This window comes from Halyomorpha halys, unplaced genomic scaffold (genome assembly GCF_000696795.3).
Source record: "Halyomorpha halys isolate HHAL.00 unplaced genomic scaffold, Hhal_1.1 Scaffold307.1, whole genome shotgun sequence".
Lineage (NCBI taxonomy): Eukaryota > Metazoa > Arthropoda > Insecta > Hemiptera > Pentatomidae > Halyomorpha > Halyomorpha halys.
In genome coordinates, this window is record NW_027107991.1 from 1,393,527 (window position 1) to 1,409,158 (window position 15,632).

The window sequence follows — 15,632 nt, forward strand, 5'->3', positions numbered from 1 at the left end:
AAAAAGACTGGTTTTGGAAAGCAAAGACTTCATTGTGGCATTTGGGCCTATTTTTAGATTGTTAGACTTAGCTAGTTGGTTGGGTTAAAATCAATTTTTTTTTCACTAAGCGTGGTATCGATGCCCAGTATTCAGTTATATTTTAAAAAAATAATAAAAATAGCAATCAAAAACATGTAATCTTACAGGGAAAAATAAGGATGCCAACTAAAATAAAAAAAAATTAAATACATTAAAAATATTATTGTAATTTTGTACTGAAGAACAAATCAATGATAATCCTTGGCCTAAACCATGTTCCTATGTCTTTAAATGTATGGATACAAATTACTGATAAGGGAAATTTTTTAAAATTTTGTTTTAATTGTTGTTTAATTGTTCAACATTTGTTTTAAATGTTGTTGTTCAATGCATTGAAAGGATGATATTAAAAATTTAATCTTTTTGAATTGTTTCACTAATAAACAAAAATAAAATAATAAATAACAAATGACATAAAAACATGAATAAGGCCTTTAAAACAATTCAATTATACATTTCCATGAAAACCAAACATTTAATGTTTAAAATATAATTAATTTGTTGACTTTAACCTTCAATATATCACAGCTTTGTAGCATTATTCTGTCATTATCTAGACAGATACGAAAAAGTGACTTCTAGGATCGAGAAAAATTAGATCGGCAACGGTAGGCAATATCTTACAGAAGCCATTACCAAACCAACTTCAAGAAAAACTTTTGTAATAAATATATAATTAATTTAGTCACAATTAGTTTGTGAGGATCTTTGTCTTTGGTAAATATATAAATAATTATAACAAAATTACAACATTGACAGTGGGTTTTAGTAAAGCTACATAGTAGTTCTGTTGGAATATTTATTCTATGACTGATTGTATCAATCAAAATAAAATAAAATTATGTAAAAGGAACTCATCGATTCATAAAAAACAAAACAAAAAAAGAACGTAAAATCGGGATAGAATAAACTATCAACATATTATAACAATCATACACATTAAATACTAAATCTTCTATACAAAGTGAAAAATCGTTTAATGAGTAGACAAAGGGAGAAGAATGGCTAAAATGGCAGCCCTCAAGGCTCACACATTAACAAAAAATAATTTAATAAAAAAAAAATTACATGATTATAACTGACATATCAATTAATGAGCATGTTGGAGATAAGTGCCTCGCAATAATGGAATGTCCTAAAAGGAGACTGTGATAATCTTTTATAAAGAGAAAATTAAAAAAAAAAAAAAAAAATTTAGCATTTAGTCCAATTTGCCTTGACACAATGATAAAATGTAAAACAATTACTTCTGAGCAAAATAAAAGTTATAGGCATTTATGATGCAAGAACGGTAATGCATTTAATATTATGACAAATGATATATTTACAAATGAATTCATGAATCATAGAATTTCTTTTCTTTCATACAAAATGCTTCATACAATATAGCAAAATCAGCAGTAAATTTAGAGCCATCTTTTAATATTGGATGAATATCTCAATACAAAATATAGGTATGCAACAGGCTCTAAAAATAGAAATCATTCTTCACATTCATCAGTCTAAAAAGACTACGGATACATCTCCCTTTATTTTCAGAACAGTTTTCAACTCTCCTTTATAATAAATAAACATCGAACATAAGACTGGATTCTTTTATATACTAGAATGTTGTGTAAACAATTTTCAAAACAAATTTATTTAGAAAAAATAATTAAAATTTTCACAAATGAACATTCTTATTTGTTCATTGAAGTTATTTACATATGCACATAACTCTATACATAAAATTCTATAACAATTTTTTTGTATTTTTTTTTTAAATCATGGCCATTAGAAAAATTACAATAACTTTTCTCTTTCCTAATTATCAATCAAAATATATATAATTGTTCAATAAATGAGAAATAGGTCGACCAAGAGTGGTGTTTAAATTTGCAAAAATTTACCATTTTCTTCGATAATTCAATGCAGCCAATACAGAATAATAAATATAGGCAGGCAACTCTTGATATTAAAGTAAAATAAAAATGAGGTAAAGCAACTGACATCACATTTATAAGTAATATCTCGAATGGGTGTTATGGAAGTCTCTTTACCATACCAGCCACAATCAAGTATAAAAGAATAATCGATTCATTTCACTATCCTTCCAACAAAATATATACAGGATTGATAGGTAAAAAATGAAAAGAAATTATACGCCAATGACCCGAAGACACACGTGTAAAAAATAATTTACAGTCGTTAAATGGACAACCGATCAGTCTCTAAAAGTTATAAGTATTGGGGACTGGACTATGAAGTCATCATATCGGATACAGATCCTGTGTTGGCCATGGTTGGACCCTTCAGGGAGTCATTAATATCCCTCCTGAACAGTGACAGATTTTGGGTAAATCTGGAAAAAAAAAAAACATACCGATATATTAAAATGAAGATAAATAGGTATAAGTTGCTCAAATACTAATTCAATAGAAAAATAATCATTTTAGACCAAAATATTATATAGGTCCTACTCTTCATATTATATAGGCCCTCCTAGACCAAATACTAAAAATTAACAACAATACGAGAATTCAATTTTTTGAGAAATATACAATTTCATTTATTTTCTATAACGTATACATCATTTTAAAGGTTGAACATTTTTTCTATAAGATCGCCATCAATGAATTATTGAAAATGCTCTGTCATCTTTAATATGCCTTATGTCATATCAGTTCTCCGCCATATCCTTGAGAAAAGGGTTAGAGCTCATTTTTCACCTCCACGTTGGAGATGAATCACCATAAGGTGCTAAACCACAACTATAGAGGGTGTGTGATAATGTTCTATGTTTATGGTGGTCCCAGTAGGCTTAAAGTCAATAATTCCCTTTCGATCCTGAAACATAATTGCCAGAATTTTTTTATTTTTGCAATCTTTTCAAAGGACCTGCTCGACACCCTTCCTATAGTTTAGAAAAGGTAAGTGGAGATAGCATTAGGCCGGAAGGCAATTCAGCTCTGATGAGATTCAATGATTTCTCAAGGACATGGAAAATGGTATGACATGGGCATACAGAAGCTATCAAAACTGCATCGACCAAAGTGGCGATTATAAAGGAAAATTTTCAATCTTTAAAATGATGTAAATGTTAAGAGAATAAGCAGAACTAAATATTTTTTAAAAAAAATAGGAGACTTTATTTTGGGGGATTACCCTCTTAAAACAGCCTTAATAAATATAGATTTAATATGAAATGAAAAAATAATCTTTACTCTAGTGCACATTATTCCCCAAGAATACATGATCTGAGTTATACTTATTTCATTGTATTACACTTGGAATAAACACTACAGAAATTTATAAAAGATAAAATGATGAATGAAAATATTTTAATAACTACATTCATTTACAAACATAAAACCATACATTTAAATATATTCTTTAAACAGTGCAGTGGATTGAGAAATAAATTTTGTTTAAAAGAAGTTAAACAGGAGATATTAGCAATGGAGAAGGGTGAGGACTCCTAAAAACAGAGATAATCCTTCATCAGCACCCATAATAATAGTAAATAATTTATCAAAAGAAGGAATTCTATGAAAGGGTATTCACAATATAGTACGTCAAGATAGTGTATTCAAGAGATGGATGAACGCAAGCTGAGAACATCAAGATTTAAGGTAGTTTTTTTTTTAGTTCCTACGGATTAGAAAAGACTAAGGGGGGTACTGTAGTAGAAAATTATGATAAAACTATCTTAGTAAAAATACCAAGAATACAGAAAATGTTACTTATAGAACAATTCATTAATCTTTTAAGTCTCATCTCATACTCATAAAACATAGTCCTCATCACATACTCAGCATTCAAAGTCAAAAAGAGGGATGATATTAGAAGTTGATGGGTAATTCAGAGGAAATAAATCATGGAATCTTTATAGTTGTTTGACGATAGAGATGGATTTTTGTTGATAAAAAAAAAGAAGTTATCCCAGTTTAAGTACAGATCAAGTTAACTACAAACGTTTGAGAACTTAACAGAGATTTGAAATAACCTAGTTTTCTCTAGGTTCAAAGACAACTTATATCAGAAGCCCAGCAGATGATGCCTAATTTCGCATTATACCGCATTTCTGAATTTTATGAAATGCCTTGAGAAAATATGTACTACATAAGGATATGTGTTTTGAAGGTCCACATGCAAATAATAATAGGAGTATTGGATAAACCTTAGTAAGTCATTAACTAAAAAGAAAACAGATGAGAAGGAAGATCCTTGAGGAACACATAAGAGAATAAAGATGATAAAGGATTACTTTACTTTCCTCTGGATTCTGATACAACTTATTTTCAACATCCACGGAGATGACAGCCATAATGTCAATGAAATCCTGAATGTTTGTGAAATTCCTTCAGCTTATTGGAAAGAAAGAAGGATATGAATGTGCATTTATAGGTCTTCTACAAACAAATGATAAAACCTGGGACCAAGGTAGGCTTGGAAATAATGTTATCAATGGCACATCAATAACATTATTCCCACATCTGTATTATTATTGGCACATCTGATTAAAAAAACAGTATGACATGGACCTATTCCAAAGATAGCTCTATACTAGTTTTTAAGTACTATTATATGGCTTTTTAAAAAGTTTTATTATAACATGCTTTTTATGCTATGCACCATGGAAGAATATATTTTAAAGTTCAAAAGATGGTGAAGCGAATATACATATACTAATATACACATTTGTAAATTAATATAAATATAAAATACAAATATATATACTCTTTTTAAACCTAGTGAATTAGAAAAAACCAACAATACAATTTTAATAATTATAATACTCATTATAAATAATTTTATTACAATACTTAAGAAAATAAAAAATACATCAACACAAGATTCTGGAGCAACGGTTCCTAAACTAGGTTCCATGGCACTCTGGGATGCCCAAGTGTATGCCAGAGGTGCCATAAGCATTTTCGAAAATATTATAAAAAAAAATAAAAGAAAAAATAATGAAAATAAACTGCATTCCAGAATTTACTTCGTACTGTTGTTTTTTTTATTTCATATATATTCAATTGCTCTAAAGATAATTGTGCCGCAATTTTTTTTTAGCCTAACAAGGATGCCACAAAATGGTTTTAAATCAACAAGGACGCCGCAAAATGGTTTTAAATCAACAAGGATGCCGCAAAATGGATTTAGTCCAACAAGGGTGACACGGCGAAAAGTTTAGGAATCACTAGTTCAAAGACTTTTTGTCTCAAACATCGTTTTCTAGGATACTCATATAATTTTTTCTTACTCCAAGAATTCTTTTGAGATTTATCTAGAATGATTCATTGATTTTTTTATAATCCTATAAAGATTTTTTTATATTTTAATCATGGTTAAAATTAATCTTCTGCTTCATCCAATCAAGAAAAAATTATATTATTCTTCTGCAAAACAATGGTCGAGACAAGATTTTTCTAGAATCATGCTTTAATATATATATTTTTTAATACTTAAATAAACTTATTTATAATGAGTATTATAATTATTAAAATTGTTTTGCTAATTTTTCAAACTCACAAGGTATCACAGCTAAAGCAAAAATATTTTGTTTAATGGCAGTAGCTATCATCTTTTTAATTTTAAAAGATATTGTTCTATGGTAAACAATAATAAAAAATGTAAAAAAAAAAAACTTCAATATTTTTTATTTATCTACAAGCCTAAATCTTAAATTAAAAAAAAAAAAAAATTTGACCATTCCATCACCTCGTAGACTCTAAATATTGTGGGTTTTGTATAAAAAATAAGTGTTTTTTTTTTTTTTATATTATATATTTTTTAAGTTGTGAATGCTTGTTAAAGTCATAAATTAAAAAATTAATTTGAAAAAAACAATAAATGATATGGCAAAAATTTAGAAGGGGGTAACTGTCATGACTGTGTGATTTGAGATGGAATGACTCATATTGATTTCAAATTTTTTTTCCTAGATAAGAATTTACCAGGAGTAAACTAAGGATTACACCAATTAATTTACAAGGTCCAAAAACACTTAATCTAAAAGTTTAAGCACAATCTTTCTAAAGGATTTCTAAATCTATTTTACAAACAGACATACCTTATATTAAATAATTAATTAAAATATACTTAAATTTAATTTAAGTAGCAAGGAAGTAATAAGAAATAAATAGGAAATAGAAATGGTGAGAGGAAAGATCCCTGAGGAACGCACACCTCAGAGAAGTGATAAAGGAGGTTTGTTTGAAATAATAATTTTTTGGGAGTGGTGTGAAACCAGATTAAACCATTATTAGTTAGGGAAATGATTAGCTTAGAGAGAATCATGAAAAACAAAATGGAAAGCTTTTGAAAAATCAAAAAGGAAAAGAATGTGATTTCTGTGAGTTTATGAAGGAATAACAATCTCATCCAATTTTTGGCTAAGCATATTGTGTGTAATAATCTGGACTGAAAGCTGAATGTTAGATGTTTATAATCAATTGCTAGGTTATAGTTATTTGATAATCTCTTATTTAATTAGGTCTATTTCTTACAGAATCTTCTTCACAAATTCATTTATCATAATTGAACTTAATATTTAACATTAGAGTAATACCAATGGGAGGTTTCTCTACATGTCTGTATAATGTCATTATGAACTTACATCAAATCTACTGGATGTATTATTACGTACAGTTGTAAATTTCAATAGATATAAAAAAATATATATACATAGCATTAAGAACTAATTTCAGAAACATCACTATAAGGAACAGAACACCACATAAGAAGACACACCAAGAACATCTACACATCTTGAACCCTTAACTCACTTTAACAAGCCAACTTAACGCCCATCTTATGGGTTTTTACCCAAACCGAACTCATATCATATGGGTTTTTACTTAAACCGAACTCATATCTTATGGGTTTTTAACCTATCTGAATCATAATCCCCTACCTTAAACAGGTACAGGGATATGTGTGAAACATTCCAGAGTCAGTTATTTGTATTTACCAAAGCAAAAACTTCCTTTAAATTGTAATTTCTAATTTATCATAGATACTTTTTAGGTATAAAACATCCTTAAAATGCACTGACAAAATCTATAAATAATCATTAAAAATATTTATAACCAATATTGCTTAGTGACTTCACAAATAACAAAAACACAACACTTTCTGCTGATAATCTCCAAGCCCACAAATCAACGAAACACACCTCAAACCCTATCCAATACCAAATATTAAGTTCCATGTGCTTATGGACAATTGCCAGACAAAGGTGAGGTGGTTGTTCCACATGGTTTCTGAGGTTATACAACTGTTACTAATGTCCTGATAACAAATGTCAATGTTTAAGAAACTTGACATTAAGGAGAAACTGCTAATTTTATATTTAATGTCGAATGGTTTTATTTATTTCTAATAAATAAGAAGGGAGTAGTATTTGTTGTTGCAGTTCCTGACAAAACAAAACAAATGCAAGAATATTTTACTTACCATAAAAATATTATATTTCAACACATTTGTGAATAATGAGTAATTTTTTTTATAAATTAGTTGATATTTGATAAGTAAAATGTGTGATATACAAATGGATTATCAATGTGAAAAGATAGTTATTGAGTTTTTTTTTCCTTTGCACTTTCAGTCCCTACACACAATTAAAAAAACTTTCACCTACCACAAAGACAAAAAATTTATATCATTATGCAATATGAAATATATTTTCAGAATTGTAAGGTTTAGTTCATTAAAAAATGGACGTAAAATTCTTCTAAAAATTATATATTTATATACATTAATAAAAAGTATACAATATTACATACATATATTTAAGATCTACACAGTCAGTCTTGCAGAGAAATAACTCAAAGAGAGATTTATATGGCAGGGATGATGCTCATACGAGGAAAGCGGTGGTTTCAGAATTAAAAAAAAAAAAAGGAACTAAGAGTGGTCGCAAAATAACCTCAACTTACGTCAAATAATTTTAGAGAATAACAGTTGCAGTTCCACCGCTGTCCAACAATTGTCCATAAGTACCAAGATAAAAATAAACTATCAATATAAATTTTCATAATTATTGTTAATATCAAAATATAAATGAAATAATTGAAAATTAACATGATAAACATTGAATTATAAAATTTATTCAATGTTAATCCATCCAAATATTTTTATATTATGTAATAATTCAAAATTTCAGTATTTTTTTTTTTTTGGAATTAGAAATATCAAAACATAATATTATATCATGTATAATATTACATTATATAAATACAAAAAACACACATTACAATATGAATGAGATGGTATAACAATAAGTACAAAAGCTATCTAAATCCAATATCTCATAACTTTATGTTTTAACTCATAAAATATAAAGATAAATATTATAACAAATGATGGTAAAGATGGTGTTCCAAATTAAACAAAAAACAATATAAAACTATTTTTTTAATTTGACCACTTTGTAAGCATTCTTCAGAGGAACTACAAAACTGGAAAGTGAAGTAATAATGTAACAGTGAAAGTACGATCATCAGACCAAAGACATTTGGCCGAGGAGTGATCTAGGACTTGAAGAAAGCCAACAAAATGGGCCGAATCATCGGCCTTCAATAAATATTTTTATAATATATTTTGTTTAATTTTGACCACCACCAGGACCATCCTCTAGATTTATCACTACTAGATTCCATACATAATAAAATAAATATTATACAATCAAAACATAACATACAAAAATTTAAAATTATCTAGAGTTCCTGAAACTGACTTGACATCTGATAAAGGTTAAGAATTGATGAATAATAATTTATTTGATTAATTATTTATTTATTAGACAAACAAAACTTGTAATAACAAAAATTCTGAAGAGAATTTCATTTTTAAGGTAATGTGGGGTAAGTGCACACCAGAATTTACAGATTGACTACAAAAATATATATATATATATTTTTTTTTTAAGATGTTCCTAAAGCGATTGCTTTAAATATTATATTCAAGCCCATGTTCAGAAACAGTTATGAAAGAATGATGGAGAATATAATTGAATGAATGTATTGAAAAATCATTATACTTTGCCTAATACACTTCCAATAGGCAAACAGCTGAATTGAAATAGATTAGAAATTCGAATTTATTCGTCTAAAAAATTAAAAATTACCAGTTCACAGTTTGAATTTAATGAGCCGATTGTGTACTCACCCCACATTACCTCATTTTATTTTGCAAATGGGGTAGTTTTTTTGTGTTGCTGGATACTTGAGAAAACGGAATAAAAAAAAACTATTAATTTCTTTTGAATGTAAAAACTTGTTTTTGTGATAAGCAAGAGTTTACTTTGGCTACTTTCACACAAACATAAAAGTACACTGAACAAGCTAAATTGTACAATTTTATTTTATTTTTCATAAGCTATCAATTAATTCCTATAATTTTTTTGTTATATAGCGATTAAATTTTAATCTTTTTTAAATTAAAAAAAATTAATTTGTAGTTACATTTGATAGGGATTAAATGTTAAGTGAAAACATATTTACCTCTCTATTAGTGAATAAATATCTATCCTTTTCTCATTCAAATAATGAGGGAGAATATTTATCTAATACAGCTAGCACTAATGACATTTTGTGCCATCAAATAAAACGATCAACAAAATTGTAACACGAAACTACTGTTGAAACCCTCTGCTCCAGCACCCTATCTATCTAATAAGACCAAATAAATTCCAAATCAACTCAATTTAACAACAGAACCTTCAATGGTATAATACTAAAACAACGATTTGCGCTGATTAATATCAAGACAATTTCAGAAAGAACTTTAGATTAATTGGCAAGAAAGTTATTTAAGTTAGAATTCAGAAAAATTAGCACTGTGAATAGCTCGAACAAGTTCATGTGATAGACTTGTCAACCTGCAAGATGAAGCAATATTATGAACAAAATTTCTATAAGGTTTCATTCACAAAAATAATCATAAAAAAAAAAATAAAAATAATAATAATGAACAATGCGAATCCAAAACAATCATCACAAGAAACATAGTATTGCAATTATTTACGAACATATACTCTAGTATAAAATATACAAAAACACAACATAAAGATTAAGGAAGAAAAAGGTACATATGAAACTAAAATAAAAATAAAAGATATTTAAGAGGCATAATGAAGAAGAATAACTTTAACAAGGCTGTTTTTATCCAGTGGACTATTCTGTTATTATATATACATAAAAGCACATGTTCATGATTTTAATGTATACATTCTACTTTATCTTACATCAACCTCTGATTTCCTTTATTGCTTTGACTGTTTTACTTACCTTGCATATATTTCCTCTAAATTTATATACTTTTTCTCTTTTCTTATGGATGGATTTCATAAAAAAATTATAATTCGGAGGTCTCATAGGTTAAAAAAATAAATATCATACATAATCCCTTATCAGAAAGAACGTTTTAAGCAATACTTACGGATTCAGGCATTTTTAGATTATTAATTAAAAATAATTATATTTTAAAAATTATCACAAGTGTTATATGTCACCAATTAGGAAAATAAAAAAATAATCTCTTTTTTATTTCTAATTTTATTTTTATTCTCACAATTAGTTATTATAATCAACCATTTGTATTTGTTATTATTGATGAAAATTTTAATGGTGTATGATCAGTTATAAAGTTATAAACTGAAAGTTTCAGAAAAAAATTTGGTATTACTGATGAATGTTTTGCAAGTATAAACTCAAACATAATTTAAAAACAAACATTAATAAGAAAAAACCATGGAAAACCATTTAAATGAACAAATGTTTTTCTTTTGGATAAGCAGTAACAAGATGTGATATTTATAAAGGTTATAATTATTATTATTATTATCCTGCACACATTCTTGACAGTTGGTCAATTCTGTGACTGTGCTGACCAGTATAGGCGGGTCTTTGTCATCTTCTGAGAGGTCTTGATTCATGACTTCATAGCCACAGAGTATGGATGCTGGATAGAAAACTATACGATGGAGATGTAAAGCCGAATAATCATATCTGATTTTAAATCTAAAAGCTGCATCATTGAATGCTCAAGGAAGACTGCAGCTTATAGAATGATGTGTGACAAGACTCCCTCTCTTCATCCAAACAGCTATTTCTTTGCTGTTATTGCCAGTCTCTTTATTGACTACAGTTTACTAAAGTTTTGACTGAGGAAACAGAGGGCTCACTGACTGGTTAAGGCGAAGAAGTTCCCTGCTCTGTCTATTTGCTGGTCATTTCATTTCTATATAATAATAATATGGCTAGGAATCCATAGTTGTTTTATCTCAACTGGTGTCAGGCCATTTTTTCATATAATTCTTTTATGCAGTGAGAGGCCCAGTGTTTCATTGTAACACTAGTGACTTGCGACCATGCAAATTATAATTTTTTTATGAAATTCACCTTTATAACACCTTTCTTAAACTCATACTTATTTTTTCAGCATAATAAAAGGATTACAAACTAGACCACAATGTTGGTGTGCATTTAACGTTTTGATCAAACCCCCAACCATTATCTAGTAAAAACTTATGTAAAACTGTTCATTTCAAGTTGGAAACCAATATGACAGGCATAAGCTAGTATTAATCTAATACATAAATAAAATAGAATTTGGTAATTACATATGACATCAACCAGACTATATTTCTGTTGACACAAGAAGCATAATATTGCAATTATTTACAAACATATACTCTAGTGAGAGATATATAACAACACATTAAAACAGATTTTTGCAAAACTGAAAAGGATCCATTTGGGGTTCATCTATCTATAGAGTGAGTATAGAGAGTAGAAGTCGGCAGCCTATGATGTAATAAAAGCAGTAATAATCATAGGGCCATAACCTCCTACAGGAATATAGTGTGGGTCGTCTAATACGTAAGTAATGGATTTATTAACCTTAATTTCTAATATAGCAATATAAAATTCATCTTGTGCAATAATAATAATAAACAATAAAATAAAATAAAACACATTAATATTCCACTTCTGAAAAATCCTTTACATTTAAAATAGAACAGATTTAAATGTCAAGTCTAAGAATCAATACAAAAGAAATAACTATTAGGATTGACAAGACTGAAATAAAAAATTGTTTTGAAATTAGAACAATACTACAATTTTATTTTTGAAATTATTAAACTATTATTATTAAATTATCTTCCTAAATTTATAGCTAAACATGTTATAACTTTTTATTTTCATTTCTAATTCAACTGAAAACAAAATTTAAGCTTATTTGGATTTGAAAAAATGAAGGATATTTGGAGTTCTTTAATTCAATGAATTCCGCACTTATACAAAATATAATAAGTTCGACTGAATGAAATATACATTATCAGGTAAAAATCATGATTTACTGGCAAATAAATTATAAACAGTAAATGCAAAATAATGTAATTGAATACAAAACCTGTTCAAAATAAACAATTATAACTCATCAACACAAGCAAAATTGAAAAAAGATTCAAGCTTGAGATGGGCTGTGACAGCCACTACTGGAATCAGCAGCAAGTTGTTCTTCTTCCTCAACAGTACCTGATAACACATCTACAACAAACGTCCACCCAAAATTTTCCCAACCTACCTAGAGTAGAATTTGGGCGACAGTAAAAATCTCTAACTTTTATTCAATACTTCCAGTCCCATGTACAAACAATATGTTTACAGCTTCCTGCAATAGTGGGAAATCGGAACAGGCTGAGAAGGGAATAATTTGATAATTTCAGTTTGTTACATATTAGCATCAAATATAGCCAGGTATTCCAACCTACTTCCGTTCTACTTTTAGCCAACAAATGTACAATATTATTATTGTTATTTCTACTAGTAGTACATGCACCACTGTAATCTTAAATTTTAAATATAATGTATTTACAGAAACAAAAAAAATAAAACAATGCCCTTAGAAGGCCATCAGTCTGTGAAAGATCAGTGGAAACCGATAAATTTGAAGGTACAATTTGGTCTATTAATAAACTGACAATCATTTATGATTGAGAAAAATATACCCAAGCTTGCTGTTAGGTAATAACCAATTACTAATTTATAAATTATTAAAATGTTCGATGCCATATCATAAAACTATATGATGAGGTTCGCTCCTAATTACTGACAGTTTTAGAAAGCATTATGAAAAAAGATAAAACAACTGTAACAAAATACCTGATCTGAGAATTTAAATTAATTTACCTGTCCCTATTCTTCGTTAAAAGATTTCTTTCAATTGAGTCCATTAAGTTTTCAAACCATTGGGCCATAGCTGCTTGCTTGTCAGCAGGTTGACTCCTTATGATGTTTTCCCTCAGCTGGTTAAAATACTGAAAACACATACATATAACAAAATCATATTTTATTTATATTATAATAAGATTAATAACTATAACAATGTAAGAACTTTTAAAGAACAAAATATTCAAAATATAGCCTTTTTTCTCTTCGAAAATTAATTACAAAGGGTACCGAGGCAACAACCAATTCAAAATAAGAGCAACAAAGGAGGTTAAAAAATTTTAGATCCTTAAAATTCACCATGGAAAAATAAAATAATAAGCTTTCCATAAATAGTTAAGATCAAGCAATGATTACGCAGTAGTTGTCTAAATATATTTCTGAATAAATGCAATCACAGGCAACCAAAGCTAAATTTATTTAGTATATTGAGGATAAACACTTATATTTCAATATTTTGATAATATATTCTTAAAATAGATAACAAATATGTATACTCTTAATAACAAAAAATATTATTAATTATATCAACAAGAATTTTAATTGAAGAGATTATGACAACTGCTATTATCATGAATTAATCTTTTTCATACTGACTGAGAGTATAATATAAATGCAATGAATATAAGACTGATTTGGTTGGCTTCTGACAGAAAAAAAAACCTTCGAAAATAATAATATTTTTTAGCTTTTTCCAAAGTTTAAGGATTTATATTTTAAGCTATGTAGAATCCAAAAAAACAAATAAAGAAAAATCTAGCTGCCAATGGGTCTATGGCTTTTCTCTGAACACACACACTGAAACAGTTTTCTTTTTGTAGGCACATGCACATGCACACACACACAAAAAAAAGCTAGCAAGCCCGTGTGGAGTTGCTAGTCTCCCATCAGGCCCCACCGCATGGTGGGAATCGGGGAAATAAAATACCACCAAATAAAAGGGGTGGACAACAACTAGACACAAATCAAGGCACGACGATTCCCAGAATAGGCGGTGTACTGGTAACGGACCCCTTCTTGGAAGGTTTGTGGAATTTATACGCATTGTGATCACCAGGCTATATTGATTACACTGGATACACTTACAAGAAAGAAGAGTTGTCAATGGAGAACTATTGGCTGGAGCATGAAAACTTTTGATGACATTTCATTTACTTTATTTAGTGCTAGAGAATGAATGTAAATTGAAAGGGTCAGCCAAGGAAAAGGTGCATATACCAACCTCTTTTATATCTGGGGCTAGTGATGCAACTATGACCCCTTCAAGCCTGGTAAACATCATTCCCCAGTATACTTATGGACGGATACTATTGCTGATCTTCACCCCTTGTTGCAACCAAGCAAGAAGACATTACCAGCGAGCGATATTTCTTCCAGAGTTTTCTGTGCTTCAGGAAGAGTTCAAAAGAGCTAGAAGGAATCTCTGACAAACCATTAAAGAAAGCAAACGATGATGCTGGAGAGAACTTTGTGATAAGGTGGATGCTATAAGGACCCAAGGGGTAGGCCTTACAAAATAGCACTTGAGAAATTAAGTGAAGGCATGATGCAGCTCCCCACGGGACCGTATGTTGTAGGCAATATTGTCAGTACACTATTCCCAGAACAGGCGAATACTATTGAATGTGTACACAATATATATTTAAGGATTTTATATATCACACAGGAAGAGATAGAGGACTTCCCCTCAGACTTACAGCATGGCAGGGCACCAAGATTGGATAGAATTCCAAATATAGCTCTGAAGGTGGCTCTCAGGAAACGGCCGGATCTTTTCATCAATCTCTTCAATTCTTGCATTCATGAAGGCTCAATTCCGAAACCTTGGAAGAGACAGCGCCTCGTACTTATTCCAAAGAGTAAGGGAAGACGGGAAGACCTGTCAACCTATCACCTGATTTGTTTATTGAATACTATGGGTAAGGTATTTGAGGAAATCCTTTGAGGCTACAAGAGTTTATGGAGGGAGTAAATGGCCTCTCGAGGGCTCAATATGGATTTTGTAATGAGTGATCCATGGTAGATGCTGTTGGATTGGTAGTCAATATGGCCCGCACAGCAATTGCAGGAGCAAGGTGGAGGAGAGGTGCTAAGTATTATGCAGCAATCATCACTCTAGACATTAAGAATGCCTTTAACACAGCTAGATGGACCTGTATAATAGATGCCCTACAGACTATGGCGGTGCCAGGCAATCTTATGAGAGTTCTTACAGACTACTTCAAAGATAGATTCTGTTTTATCTTTCAGACATTTGCCAAAGGAGATAAAAGGTGACTGGTGGTGTCCCACAGGGCTCTGTACTAGGGCATGTTCAATGGAACATCATGT

At 29.3% G+C, this 15,632-nt stretch overlaps 1 protein-coding gene across 7 annotated transcripts in view; it reads right to left on the reverse strand.

The window, feature by feature from the left end:
• Positions 1-228: 228 nt before the first annotated feature.
• Positions 229-15,632, reverse strand: part of Ranbp16 (Ran-binding protein 16) — a 46,396-nt gene continuing 30,992 nt past the window's right edge. For 6 of the 7 annotated variants that reach the window (XM_067046360.1, XM_067046361.1, XM_067046359.1 and 3 more), the window contains 2 exons: positions 13,263-13,390; positions 229-2,422 (listed from right to left, as the gene is read on the reverse strand). In XM_067046360.1, the coding sequence (XP_066902461.1) occupies positions 2,320-2,422; positions 13,263-13,390 (231 nt within the window). In that variant the 3' untranslated portion in view covers positions 229-2,319. Of the gene's footprint in view, positions 2,423-8,324; positions 9,947-13,262; positions 13,391-15,632 lie in introns of those variants that run through there. The other variant, XM_067046364.1, reaches the window with a different exon arrangement.